The sequence below is a fragment of the Microtus pennsylvanicus genome, chromosome 1 (assembly GCF_037038515.1).
Source record: "Microtus pennsylvanicus isolate mMicPen1 chromosome 1, mMicPen1.hap1, whole genome shotgun sequence".
NCBI lineage: Eukaryota > Metazoa > Chordata > Mammalia > Rodentia > Cricetidae > Microtus > Microtus pennsylvanicus.
Genome location: NC_134579.1, coordinates 40,063,620 through 40,078,349, shown reverse-complemented (window position 1 = coordinate 40,078,349; position 14,730 = coordinate 40,063,620). Strand labels below are relative to the sequence as shown.

Sequence of the window (14,730 nt, the reverse complement as noted above, 5' to 3'; positions counted from 1 at the left end):
ACAGGAACAGATACATGCTAACACCGGGAGGAGAGACTGTCTGCGAAAAAGAGGAATGCAAGATGCAATATTCATAAGCTTTGGGATGTGTCTACATGACAGATGCGCTTCTCAGTGCACTGTATATTTTAGGCAGAAATCTCCTCCCGCTCCTCTGTTGGTTTGTACACCATACTCTAAATGGATAGAGCGAGCAAGCCGTTGGGCACAGCTACTTTGTCTTCTAACAAAAACAATCTGCAGAAACACGCACATTAAAATGTTCCGTCACCTCCAGCTCACCCCAGCCATATTAATTTTGCTCAAGGAAAAATTAACAAACCATAATAGCATAGAGAGGTTATAATAAAAGTCCATCTTGGAAATAGATCTGGTAAACAAACCGAGCAAGGACGTGAGAGGGCTGAAGTACACACTTAACAAGCTCAGTCTAACCTTGAAATCAGTGACTGCACGTTTATATACACGTTCTTTTGAAATTCACATGGAGCTGCTTAATATAAAAATTTAACATATCCTTGATTAAGAGAATGTGTCTACTTTGTAATAACTCGTTGAACAGAATATGATTCACACATTTCCTTATTTGTAAACTCTACAGCAAGGGTCTATCTCAAAAAGACTCAACCAATCAAAACTCCCAACCACCACCACCACAAAAACAAGCCAAACTAAGCCAAATTGAATGCAAACTGATCACATACCCCAAAGAGAGTGTCAGCAGATTTCAGAGGGTAAAGTCCTTTGACAACAATGAGATTAAATGAGAAATTAACAACAACACGTATTTTGAAAAATAAATAGTGCATTTCTAGAGACCAGTGAGTTGGCTTTGTGGGTAGAGGCACCTGCTGCCCGGCCCAGTGACCTGAGTTCAATCCCTGGGTCCCACATGGTGAAAGGGGAGACCTGACTTCTGTCAGGTCTCCTCTGCCCTTCTGTAACTCCACTTCCCGTGGCTCCAGGGTACCAAGGTGTGCATACAGGTCGGTGAAATTCTTACAAATAATTTTTTTAAAAAAGGAAGGTAGGAAAACAATACTTAAGTAAAGTAGTAGAACAAGTGAAAGGAAAATTGCTACTTATAAATGATTGAGGCACAATAAACACAAAATCCCGGGGCTGGAGAGATGATGGCTCTGCAGTTAAGAGCACTGGCTGCTCTTCCAGAGGACCTGGGTTCAATTCCCAGCACCCACATGACAGCTCACAGCAGTCTGTAACCTCAGTTTGAGGGGATCCGACACCCTTACAAGGACATACATACAGGTGACACATCAATGCTTGTTAAAAAAAATAAAGTTCTGAGCAGACTAAAAGCAGAATCCCAACAACTTGTTTTGTAGGTATTGACAGTCTGAGTCTTATATTCTTTGGAGAGGTTAAGAACAAACTCAGAATGCCCAATATAACACTGAAGAAGAAGTTAGATGAGTGGTGTTTCAGCTCTCAAAACTTGCTACAAAGCTACAGTTATCAGAACTGCATGGTACTGAGGAAAAATAGACAAATAAGTCAGCGGAAGATCTATGGGGAGAATAGGAGGCTCAGAAATAGACCTCTATAAATACAGTCGACTCACTTTTGGCAAAGGAGCAAATGCAATGGACAATGAAGCAGGGACAGTCTTTTCAACAAATAGCACAGAAACAGCTAGACATCCTTAGGCAAAATGTGAATCTCCATAAAGACCATATATCTTTCACAAAAGAGCATTGGAATTTATCATGAACCTAAGTTTAAAACACAAAACTGAGCTGGATATGGTGGTGCACACCTTCAATCCCAGCATTTCAGAGGTGGCAGCAGAGGCAGGTGGATCTCTATGAATTCCAAGCTATTTGGCCTAAATAGCCACTTACCAGACAGTGGGGTGACGTAGGGAGACCCTATGTCAAAAAAACAAGCAAACAAACAAAACTATTAAGTTCTAGAATATCTGTATGGGAAAAAGAAAAAATAGCCTTGTGTACAACACTAAATGTGATACTTGAAAGGAATAACTGACAAGTTAGACCCAATTTGATACAATTTGAATCTGTCCAGCTGCCAAACCCTTAACGAATATCTCACCATAGAGGACACCAGATTGGAAAAAAAAAACAAGCAGAAGAAAACATGCTTCACCTCATGCCACCAGGCAAGTGTAAATTAAGACAATGTGCTGCCCCCCACACTTACACTGGATGCTAACAACGCTCATCATCAGTAAGGGGCTGGAGCAATGGAAAAGCTCACTGATGACTGGTGGGGAGGGGAAGTGATCCAGACACATTGAAAGGCAGCTGGACAGATTCTTACAAAACTCAGCATATTCTTGCCATACAATACAGCAATAAGTATACTTGGTATTTACCCAAGGGGTTTGAAAGCTTGTGCCTGAGCAAAATCTCACATATGAATGTTTATGATAGTTCTATTCATAATTGTCAAAATGCAAAGACAAGCAAGGTGTTCTTCAGCAGGTGAATGAATAAACTGGAATAAACTGTGGTACATCCAGATAAGGGGATAGTATTCATCCTAAAAAGGGCTATCAAGCCATGAAGGATGGGGTAAAAGAAGGCAATTTTGCTGTGGGATAATGCTCTTATACCCTGTAAAGATTTGTCACTTGTATTGGTTTAATAAAATGCTGATTGGCCAGTAGCCAGGCAGGAAGTATGGGCAGGGTGTCCAGACTAGGAGAATTCTGGGAAGAGGAAAGCCTCAGTCTGCAGTCATTAGCCAGACTCAGAGGAAGCAAGATGAGAATGCCTCACTGAGTAAGGTATCAATACATGGACTAATAGAAATGGGCTAATTTAAGTTTTAAGAGCTATTTAGAAATATGCCTGAGCCATTGGCCGAAAGTGTTGTTATTAATATAGTTTTGTGTGATTATTTGGGTCTGGGTGGCTGGGAAGCAAAAGTGCAGACTCCATTTACACAATTTGGAGGGACAAAATATTGCTTGATTCCAGCTATAAAATGGAGAAACTTTTACAGCACCTGAAAGGGCATGGTTGCCCGTGGCTAGTGGATCAGAGGTAGGTTAACTAGACAGAATACAGAGGGTGTATAGGTTAGTAAAAATACTCTGTATGACATGATGCTCGTGGATAAATGACATCCAGATGTGTACAACTCCAAGAATGAACCCTAATACAAGCTAGATGACAGGGGATCACTTGTGAGTGTCGCTCCATTGCTTGGAACAAGGGTATCGCTCTGGTGGGGGAAGGTATTGATAGTGGTGTGGGTGTGCCTGGATGGGGATGGTGCAGGTGGTACATGGCACAAATTCTTAGATCTTCCTCTTTGTTTTGCTGTTTATTTAAAACTAGTATAGCCGGGCAGTGGTGGCACACGGCTTTAATCCCAGCACTCGGGAGGCAGAGGCAGGCAGATCTCTGTGAATTCGAGGCCAGCCTGGTCTACAGAGTGAGTTCCAGGACAGGCTCTAAAACTACAAAGAAACCCTGTCTTGAACAACCAAAAAAAACCTACTGTAAATAAAGTTTGTTTTAAATGAGCTTTATGCTTTCATAGACAAAATAGGTAATATTGTAGCATGACTGATAAAGAGAAACAACAAAAGAATAAAATTAAAAGTAAAAATAGGAAGATAATTATGAAGATGACATATGTTTGAAGTTCCTAGGATGAGACTAGAATCTCTCTGACAATATGCTTAAAACAAGAAACTTGAAAAAGCAGGTATCAGAATAGCTTAGAAAAAAATAGAAAACCTTACCTAGCTAACAATCATTACAAAATTAAATTGATTGCTAAAAATCCACCCCCCATCAAAATGGCATAAATCTCAGATAGTAATACAACATAATTTATCAAGTCATCAAGAGATAGACCTTACATAAACTGTTGGAAGAGCTTAAAAGTATATAATAAAAATAGAAATGAAGGCTAGAGAAATAACTCCGTGGTTTAGAGAAGTTATGATCTTGCAGAGGACCCAGGTTTGGTTCCCAGCACTCATATTATGCAATGACCCATCTGCCAATATGTGCCCACGGGTACACTACTGGGTTGGCTGTTGTGGATTTGAGGTCTGGTATTACAAATGTAGTCATATGGTCATGACTTGAGGAGTCACAGGCCCTACTGAGGAAGCTACCATTGATATTCCATTAAATGACATGTTGTACTTGTCAAAGTGCCTTCTCAATGCAATATTTGTGTTTATGCCATAATGTAGCTCTCAGCCTTTGTTAGAGAAGTTTCTTCCTTCCTTCCTTCCTCCCTCCCTCCCTCCCTCCCTCCCTCCCTCCCTCCCTCCCTCCCTCCCCCTCCCTCTTCTCTCTCTCCTCTCCTCTCCTCTTCTCTTTTCTCTCTCTCTCTCTCTCTCTCTCTCTCCCTCTCTCTCTCCCCCAACTCCCAGTGAGCAGTGGTTAATGTAGAGACTTGTAACACATCAAAGTGCTGAGATTGTTGAATGTTCTTCACTAAATGGAATGTCTTTACTACTCCTTCAAAGGCCCAGGAATTATCTCCAAGGAGGGGGTGGGAAGCATGTAAGAGCTGGAGAAAGGTCTAGAGTAGTGTGGGACACAGTCTCCTGGGCATGAAACGGCTATTGCACACATGAGTTCACAGTAGCTGTGGAAACCAGCATAAGGGTTTGAAAGACCCTCAGAGTGGTCCTTCCCTCAGGAGGAGACCCCTAACCCAAGGAACAGTCGAGACCACTGGCTGTAATTAGCAAGAGGTTTATTGGGTGGGCACAGGTACCTGTGGGCGGCAAAGTCCTTTCGGAGGACTTGCGCGCCTGCAGGCTGGGAGAAGGTCTTTTTATAGGGAAAGGGTGGCAAAAGCAGGCATACAGAAGCAATGCATGGTTACAGGGATCTCACTGGTCAGTTCGAATGAGGCGATGGGTTCATTTAGGGGACAAGTTCCCCGGAGACATGAAGGTCTGATAATAATAGCAGACTTGGCCCTATCTAGGGTACATGTTGTTTTTCCCAGAACTGCTCGTTCCCCTCCTAGGCCTGGTGTCTGACCACAGATATCCTGTTTGACCACCTAGGAGTACTGACTTTACCTTGAACTTACATTTGTTTGTGTGAAGGCTTTGCAAAATGGCATTACAGCAGCTAAGCTGGGGCCTTTCAGGTTGTACAGACTGGGCCCTTCAGCATCCTAGTATGAACTGGGGAATGACTCCTGAGACCCTCTACCTCCTTGAGGATTTATAGGTGGTCAGCTATTGCTGGGGGAGGTGGTCAACTCATGAGCCCCCATTTCTCCCAGCTGAGCTAATGACTGCTGAGGAAAAGTAGACATTTTCTTCAGTGCTGTAGCCACCGGTAGATTGCCCATGCTCTTCAAAGTAACACCTCCCCCACACTCCTCTAAGCAACCCTAATTAAACTCACTGGGCCACCGAAGAAAAAAGGACATGAAGGTAGAGGGGAACAAGTTGAGGAGAGGACAAGAATCAGTGGGAGTAGAAGGGGGATAAGAGAGAGTAATGGTGGTGAATAGGATCAAAATATATTATATTACATATATGAAAATATTGCAGCGAAACCCATTATCATATATAATTAATATGAACAGAGAAACTTAAAAGGCATTCCATTATTGTTCCAACGGGAACTGTCAGTATTTGAGGAATTGAAATATGTAAAACAGAATAGCATCTTATATCTGATATACAGTAAGCACTCAGTGAAGTGTGATTGCCCGTAAAACAAAACAAAACTCGGTGTCTTTAACAATCATCTTCAGTCATGTTTATGATAACTAAAAAGCATAGGAATAACCACTTAAACTCATGCAAATATTTCATTTTAATAAAGCTCCCCTCTCTCTGCCTGTCTCTCTCTGTGTCACACACACCCCTTTTCAGCTTTTAAACTGGCTTGTACTCACACACTCCCTGCATTTCTATATTCCTTTTCTCTTCCTCATTTCCCACACCAATGGCTTAAAAGGACTTTTGAAGTGCTATCTATGCAGCATTTAGATTTTATTCCCTGAACCTGTTTCATACTGACTAATTTTGTCCTTCTATTTTAGAACATCTTTGAGAAGCCCCTTCCTTCCTCCCCCTCTTTCCCTCCCCCTTTAAATTGCATGTATGTGATTTTTCTCCTACTTCCCTGCAGCCTGCCTTCTTCATGAGTCAATTTAGCTTTTTATTCATTTGGACATAGAACTACTTTGCAAATATCATGCTCTGTCTGTTCTCTGCATGATTGTCAGCAACTGGGGGAAAAAATAACAAGAATCCTGTTTCCATTTCTTCTGTAATTTCTCTACTGAGCCTAGAAGATTGACTAAGACTAGATGGTGTAAGGTGTGCTTTATGCAGGGTGTTTAATAAATATTTTAAAACAGTATTAAAGTGCTGAATAAATTTGACAGCAGTGCTGTTGCTCATCACTCCAGTGCCAACATTTTCTACATCCTGCCTCTGCCTAGCAACCATTCCCCCCACATACCTACAGGTCCCCAGAAGGTTCAGCCAAACTAAAGCTTCTTTTGATTCAGCTTTCCTTGCTGGAGTTACATGGCATTGTTTCCATGGTTGCCTCCTGAGGAGTGTTTTATGGGGACCTAAAGACCCTGCTGTGTGCCTTGAAGTTGCTTTGCCCCTTAGTGATAGTGGCGGCGATGTTTTTATTATATTTAAGCAGAGGTTTGGAGTATAACTCAGGCTGGCCTTGAGCTAAAGGCTCCCGCGTCAGTCTCCCAAGCCTCGGGATTGTGCGTCCGCCTGGAGTATCCTCTTGCGTACGTTCCTATCCATAAAGATGCTTTTCATTTTCAGTGCCTGAAGAGTGCTAAGAATTTAAGAGCCCCCCCCCCCCCCCCCCCCCCCCCGCTTTTAACTAAGATATTCCCTCAGGAGTTCCATTCTTCATCATTTTCTGATTGCCTACAGCCAGGTTTCATGCTGTAATACCAGTCTCTCCTCTGTGTCTCACATCTACAAAATAGAAGCTTACACTTAGCTGCTTCCATTTTAGGCTTAAAAGTCATCATACAGCAAAGACTTTACTCCTGCTTATAAGTAAACCTGTTTCTCAATGATTGGGCTATGCCCCACCTGTAATCATAACGACAAATGGCTTTGTACTGCCTAGTCGAAGAATGGCAATCCCGTCTTTGTTTTAAAAAGTTAATAACCGTCGTGCCGAAAGACCCCCGGGGAGACTCTCACTCAAGTCTCGGGATAACACGACCCCCCAGTAACTCACGAGAGACCATCCTTGCTGCAATCACATGAGGCTTTAAATGATGAGATGAGATGGGAACCAGTGCACTGGGGCCGAGACTCATAACCCACGCAGGGGAGAGTTCGACCCCGAGTTACCGGGAGAACTGAATTTTAAGGGAAGAAACCACAGCCCAGTGATCCAGAATTGGCAGGGAGTGTGTGACAGAAAATTCCGAAAATACCAGTGAAGGTCACAAGGGGGCAATTTCCCTGCCTCTCAGGACCACTCCCAAGGTCATAATCAGCTAGTTCCTAAAACACAATCACAAGGGGGAACTCCCTGTTTCTCAAGATTATTCTCAAGATTACAACCTAACTTTATTTTCAGCTAGTTCTTGAAACACAGTCACTAACCGGCTAATCCTAGATTTTTGATTCTTCTCTTCCTGCTTGGATTTTTGGCTATTTTCTTCCTGCTGGGGAGGTCTGGATTTATCCAGGTCTTTCAGTACAACCCGACCTTTGCTTTGATTCGAAAGGGCTGTTATTGCTACCTTGTTATGTCCACCTGTTGTTAGGACCACCTTGCAAAGAGGTCGTTAGAACTAACTTGCTATGCTTACGTTAACCTTGTCTTCCTCACATCCGAGCTGATCTCTCAAACCCCACCTTAAGGGATGGCAGCTCCTGTATAAGAAGAAATAGGCATGCTTTCATTGCTTGCTTTAAGTAATTTGGCCCCGATGATTTGGATCGGTCATCTTTCTCCTCCCATCTTTAACAGTGGACTGGTCCTAATGTGGTAACCTGCAAAAAAAAAGGTCCATTCCCCCCTTTTGGGGTGGGGGGAGGTGCGGGGAGCTACGGAGTATTTGTAAAGCACTTTGCATCTTTGTCTCATTTAAACCCCACAGCTCCCCAGGGTCAAGGTCATTTCTCTAGGATAAGAGAAAGGAAACTTGGGCGACACCAAATGACCTTCTCCAAGGTCACCCAGTTTGGATGAACCCACACTGCACGGCAGGACTTTGGGAGCCACAGCCAATGCAGTTTCCCAGTCTCTTCTCCTCTGTTCAACTTCAAAAAATTAGTTCTGCAAGAATGGATCAGCAGGGTGGGAAGCACGTGTCAACTCCGTACAAAACGCCAAAGGCGGGCGGACAACAGCACGCACGCGCAAACTACGGATGCCGAGGGGCGTGGAGGAGGCTCCTCCCTACCTCAGGCTCCGCCACTCTCCCACTTCTTCCTGCCAGAGCGTGCTAAGGCGTGCGCAGGCGCACTTCCTGAGCCTGAAGGTCAAACTAGAGCGGGCTGCCCTCAAAGTCGCGCAGGCGCAGGTGTGCGCGGGGAAGCCAAGATGTCGGGTTCCAAGTATAAGCCCGCGCCCCTGGCCACTCTCCCCCAAACCCTCGATCCAGCCGAGTATGACGTGTCTCCGGAGACCCGAAAGGCGCAGGTCGAGCGCTTGAGCTTAAGGGCCCGGCTTAAACGGGAATATCTGCTTCAGTACAACGACCCCAAACGCCAAACGCACATCGTGAGTGGGGCCGGGCGGGCTGTGGGCCGGGTCAGCCGCATCTCTCGTGGGCACATCCAATCCATATGCTGGACACGGGTCCCTAGCCACACGCCCTTGGCCCTTTGACCTCGGCGGTAGGCTCAGCGGTCAAGCGGATGGGCTCCGGCTGCAAACCCAGCTGGCCTTACATCCTGGCTTGGCGACTTCCCCTCCTCATCTGGAGAACGTTGTTGAACTCCGCATAGTCTCGGGTTCTTGTCTGAAACATGACTATAATGTGGTCCTTCGTATCTTCTGAGGCAGAGTGACACGTGACCTATCTAGGGCAGTATCTTCCTTGTAAAGGCAGTGATCAGGCCCCATACTTCCAGCTGTACAGCGTCAACAGCTGTTTTGAGCTCCTAACTCCCAAGGACACTTCTCTCTCACGAGATTGTAGGGGATGTTCAAATTCAGTGTGTTACAGACCCCGAAGCTTGATGAAGCATTTGGCTTTGGAATCAGACCACATGACATCATATACTGACAATGGCCCCTGGGAAATTTACATAATATAATCTCTTTTAAAACGTAGGTTTTTAATGTTCTCCTGGAAATGGTGTGCCTTAGACCTAGAGTTGTGAAACCCGCTGAAAAAGTGTGTGACGTTACTATGTAACATCTCAGTAAACTGGCGTTTTAACAAGTGTGCTTTAGACCCTTCCCACTGTAAGTGCCCTCTAAATATCTCCAGTGAAGACCTTCCACCAACTGGGTACCCATTCTCTATGAATTTTTGAAAGTTATGAGAACAACCAAGGGAAAGTTACACTAAGTGGCCAGATACAGTACTAAGTCTTGTTTGTTTTTCTCGGAACTCCAGGTCCCCCAGCCACAGCTCCACGTACTGGGATTACTGCCACCTTCAAAACCATACCTGACCTGAAAAACTCTCTTTTTTGTAATTTATATGTCAGAACCATTCATAGAATTAAGCTGTGTTACTCTCTTGGCTTTTCTAGATGAGGAGACAGTATGGATAGGATATATTGCTCATACAGATATACCCTGTAGCAGGTCACAGTGCTCAGTTTGAACCCTAGTCTGTGTGACTCATATAGTGTCCTCCTCCTAGATGGATATAGTATCTCCAACCAGACCAGTGTTTACAGGGTGAAAGAGATGCTTCTGTTTGATGTGCTGGATAGTGTGCTATCATTTTTATTATTGTTTGTTTTCAGTCAGGATCTCTCTATACATGCCCTGGCTGTCCTGGAACTCATTATGCAGACAAGGGTGATCTTGAACTCGCAGAGATCCACCTGCCTCGGTCTCCTGGGTGTTGACATTAAAGGCCTGCTCCACAACGCCTGGCCTGTTTGTTTGTTTACTTTTTTTTAAAAAAAATGAATAGCATAAGACCCCAGTCAAGTTTGATCCCCAGTCGTCTGTCTTCTAATCTCTGTCACCTAGGACACTTTCCATTTCCCATCTGTAGCAGAGTTAATAGTCCCTGCCTCTTCAGCTGTTCCATTAATCATTTACCAAGCAACATATATGGATCCCGTTGTGTAATCTTTAGGAGTGGCTGATTTGGTCAGAAATTTGCTCAGGATCTATTATGAGGCTATTTGAGATGATGAGGTAAGAGTACAAAGCCAGCTAAAGTTCCTGTCCTTGTGGATCTAGCTGTCTTTCTAGTGGGGATGACAAACATTAAGAATGTTAAATCTGAGTCATCAGTATGTGCGATAGTGCTAAATGATACAGAAAAAAGTAAGTGTGGGCTTCGCGGTGTGTGTGTAACAGCGAAGGAGGCCCCTGTCTGGAACACGGCATTGAGTGTTTTTGTTTGCTTTGTGGAGAGATAATTCAAATATGTTAGGCATCCTAGTGCTCTGGAGGCTGAGTCAAGTCTGGGCCACGGACACACCGACTTTTGTTTTTGAAGGATAAAGTAGGGAAAGGCACGGACAGAATGGTAGAACAAAATGAGGTCAGAGAGGCTCCTGGGACTTGATCCCACCAGACTTGTAAAGATTTTTACCGAGAAGAGAGTCACATCATGGAGACTCTGTTTCCTCTGTTGTCTGTGAGGGGCTGAGAGCAGAGAGAGATGAGCCAGGAGGCTTTCTACACGGTGAAGGCTCTTGGCTAATGCTGTGACAGTAATTGTGGAGGTGGCCAGAAGTGGCAAGTGCTTCACTGTCAGATGGACGCTGCGTGAGATTACAGGAAGAGCTAAGGACAACTCCACGGCCAACCGAGTTCCTCTTGCTAGAAGAGTCAGAGGAGCAAGCGTGGTGGATTGAAAAGAAATATTGACAGATTGTTAGGTGGTTATGTCCACTCCCAGATGAGTAGATGATGAGAAGAACAGGGCTTCTAAGGGTAGAAGTGGAATGTTGGTACCGTTAGCATATGAAGACCCAAGGTCATGTGACTGCTGACTTTACTGGAGTGGATGTATGTGAGAAAGCCCAGCAAAAGCTGAGGCCTAGTGTTAAAAGATTGGAAAAATGGGAGGAAAAGAGCAAAAGAGATGGAGAGAGAATGGGTGGAGCGGGGAAAACCAAGCCGAGTTGGGCTCAGAAATACAGTGAAGGAAGGTTCGAGGTCTCTCTCTGCCGGAGGCTGCTGGCATTCCACTGGCCACTGAGTGGCTTCATGGAAAGTTCCCTTCCCCTGTTCACTTAATTTATTCGCATGAGTGTTTTGTCTGCATTTCTGAACGTGTACCACGTATATGCCTGGAGCTGGAGGAGGCCAGAAATAGACATTGGGCCGGTTGGACTGGAGTTAGAGATGGCTGTGAGCTACCATGTGGGTGCTGGCAGCTGAACCCAGGTCCTCTTCAGCAGCAACAACCAACTCCTCAGCCACGGAGCCATCTCTCCAGCTTTTTTCCTGTGATTTTGGTCTTGAAGCTACTGGTACTTTTGTGGAATGAAATTTTCGTTTCTAGAAGGTATTGAAGTGCAGAGCTGCGAGTGACAGGCAGATTGAGAAATCTCACAGGCATTCAGGTGCAGTCTCCAGCAGAAGAAGAGACACGCTGATCCTCTCATCTTCTGCCCCTACTCTGTGCAGTTTCTGTTTGCACCAGGGAATAATAAACAGCCCTGCAAAGCCCCACGGTCTTAGCATGGAATGATTATAGTAATTGTTTCTAGAGCAGCAGGAGATCTTTTTAGACTTCTCTGACTGGTAGCGAGCGAGCCATTGCCCAGATTGCCCACGCCTGATTGAAAGGCTGGAAGCGTCCCCACTCAGGCTGCTTTACCTGTGAGCTGCAGCTGGTCACCTCGGGGTCAAATCGCTGTAGTGCAGTTTAGTTTGAAGTGTAAATGTGGAACTTATTTCAGTCCTGCCAATCACGGCTGTTTGGTGTTCGTTAGCACCTTAGACGCTCATCCTGCATACTGAAGACTAAAGCTGATTTTATTTGCTTATTTTAATTTGTCAGTTAATTGGAGAGAATAATTTTGCAAAATCACTTGGGGATTTAGCTAATTAACTTTAATTATGTGTTTGGGGTAGATTTGCTATTCTTGGGAAATTATTTTAGTATAAATATATTAAATTATTTTTTCTTAACCAAGATAAGCTGATTATTTGACAACTTTGACCTCTTTTTGCAAGACTTTTCATAGTGTGGAATGTAATAGTTTGTTTTTCAAACATCAGCTAAGTTAGTTTAGAAACATAGTTCATGGTGAACGGTATAGCTCAGAGGTGGAGCTCATGCCTAGTCCACACGGTGCCCTTGGTTTGCTCCTCGGGACCAAAAGGAAGCAAAAGCATATCATTGAGAGTTAGAATAAGCCTGCTTTCATCTTCCTGCAGCTGATGAAGCAGGGAACAGGACGTTGTCACAGCATTAGAAAGGGTACTAGACGCAAAATAGGAAGCTTGACAGTGTCTGAGGTCTGTCTTTGTTAGAGTGAACCAGGGTAAGGAGAAGTCAGAGGGATTCGTGGAAGTAAAGGGGAGAGGGGGTTTCTCTGCCAGTTTCAAGTTAGGAGTTAAATCCTAAGTAAATAGAAAGCTAGCTGCAGATAGAAGAACCTTTATGCTGTGCAGGATTTGAACAGGATCCTTAGACAGTTGTTTGTGACCAGACGTGGTGGTGCACACCTGCCATCCCAGCACTTGGGAAGCTAAGACTGGAGAATTGTCATGATGCTGACTCGGGCTACAGATCGGTCAGGGCTACAGGGCTACCTTGTCTTGTAAAGACCAAAACCAAAAAAGAAAAGGAAAAGAGAGGGAGGAGAGAAAGGGGGAAAAAAAGCTTTTGGGTGTTAGAAATGGGTTGGTGGGAGGGTGGCACAGCCGTGGAATCCCACTTGGGAGGTAGAGGTCAGAAGCCAGAGCTGAAGGCAGTGTGAGTTACCCTGGAGAACAGAAGGCTTCCTTGTGTTCCTTCACAACAGCCCTGATGAATCTCCTTCTCAACATGTCCTCAAGGTTTACAAATCTTTGTATTAATTTCAGGAAGATCCTGCCTTGATTCGCTGGACCTATGCAAGATCAACAAATATTTATCCTAATTTCAGACCCACCCCCAAGAACTCATTTTTAGGAGCTGTGGCAGCATTTGGGCCCCTCATCTTCTGGTATTACATTTTCAAAACAGACAGGGTAAGTATTGGGCAGGGTGTTTAGCACTGCCGCGAGAGGTACCAGCTCAGTGTTGTGGCCATTGCTCCCAAGCCCCTCCCACCGGAAAGTCCTTTCCCTTCTATCTTGTATCTTCATTCCTTTCCGGAAGAGTTGGAGTTGGAGTTTTCGATTTGATTTGATACTTTGTTAAAAACCATGTAGCCTATGGGTCTTTTGGATTTAATTTAATGTGTACTCTACCATTAGAAAAAAGTCACAGAAGGGTCAGATTAAATTGTGAGATTAGAGCTTAGCTCATGAAAACTTTTCTGTTTTTTCCAGATAATATAAGGAAATTATAGTGTGATTATTAAGCATATGAATACCATAATAACTTTTTCTAATGTTAATTTTCTCCTTGGAGGGTGGATAGAAACTTTTGCTAAGACAGAATTGAGAAGGTCTCATTATGTCTCCCAGTCCAGCCTCAGATTTGAGGACTTCTGTCTCAGCCTCCTGAGCACTGGGATTACAGGAATGAGTCACCATGTCTGGCTTAAAACTAGACATCTTTTGTGATTCACTGTCTGATATGCTTTAGTTTTGTTGGCGCATTTGTTAGAGATGAGGTTTATTGGTCCAGTGTGAACAGAGCGTACAGATCACTTAGCAGGCTCTCTGTTGCTGGGTTCTTCATGTGAGTGACTTTACAAACATACTAAACCTCACAGTGGCAGAAGTAGCCTGCCAGTCACCCTCACCAGAGGCCTTGCTGCATGGTCACAGAAGGCTGCTCCCTCTGACTCTCGTTCCTGGCACAGTCCTAGGGCTTGTGCAGCCATCCAGACTGGAGGCCACTCCCACGTCCACATTATCAGCCAACCACCCTCTCTTCTATCAGAGCTCTGTCTTTTGATTGGTCGATCAGCTGTGCTTTTGCTCTGGCTGTCTACCTTTGAATCTGGGCCTGGGAACTCATACCTGTAATCCTAGCCCTGCAGGCTGTGGCAGGTGGATCACCTTAGTTTGAGGCCAGCTAAGCTAAAGACTGGGTTCCAGGCCAGCCTGGGCTGTAGGGTGGGATTCTGCCGCAGAACAAAAACAATGTCTGTTTGGGATGGGGCAATTCCTTTCTCATCACTGAAAACAGCTAAGGTACTTTTGAGTGGCGGTATTTTCTTCTAGTCCTAACTTCGTCTCATTGTTTCCTCAGAGTTGTTGGGCTTTAGGGATGGGACTACAACTAACTTTTGAGAATTTTTATTGCTGATTTGCAGTTATTCCATGGTCATGCCATGCTTTTTAATATTGTGTCTCTTTTTGTTTTATTCTGTACAGGACAGAAAGGAAAAACTTATCCAGGAAGGAAAATTGGACCGATCTTTGAATATCACCTATTAATTTTGGCAAGGATGACACGATCCTTGTATAAATAAATCTATTATCACTGAACAGA

General features: G+C 44.3%; 1 protein-coding gene and 1 long non-coding RNA gene across 2 annotated transcripts in view; one reads left to right on the top strand and one right to left on the bottom strand.

Moving 5' to 3' along the window:
• The window catches only part of LOC142844070 (uncharacterized), a 27,005-nt gene extending 17,922 nt beyond the window's left edge, over positions 1-9,083 (bottom strand). The window contains exon 1 of the long non-coding RNA XR_012909719.1: positions 8,879-9,083. This is a non-coding gene — a long non-coding RNA (uncharacterized LOC142844070). The remainder of the gene's footprint in view (positions 1-8,878) is intronic.
• Ndufb4 (NADH:ubiquinone oxidoreductase subunit B4) lies at positions 8,424-14,730 on the top strand. The gene is made up of 3 exons (XM_075962377.1): positions 8,424-8,708; positions 13,167-13,313; positions 14,613-14,730. Exons 1-3 carry the CDS (start codon positions 8,529-8,531, stop codon positions 14,673-14,675), a joined length of 390 nt encoding a protein of 129 aa, XP_075818492.1. The 5' UTR covers positions 8,424-8,528; the 3' UTR covers positions 14,676-14,730.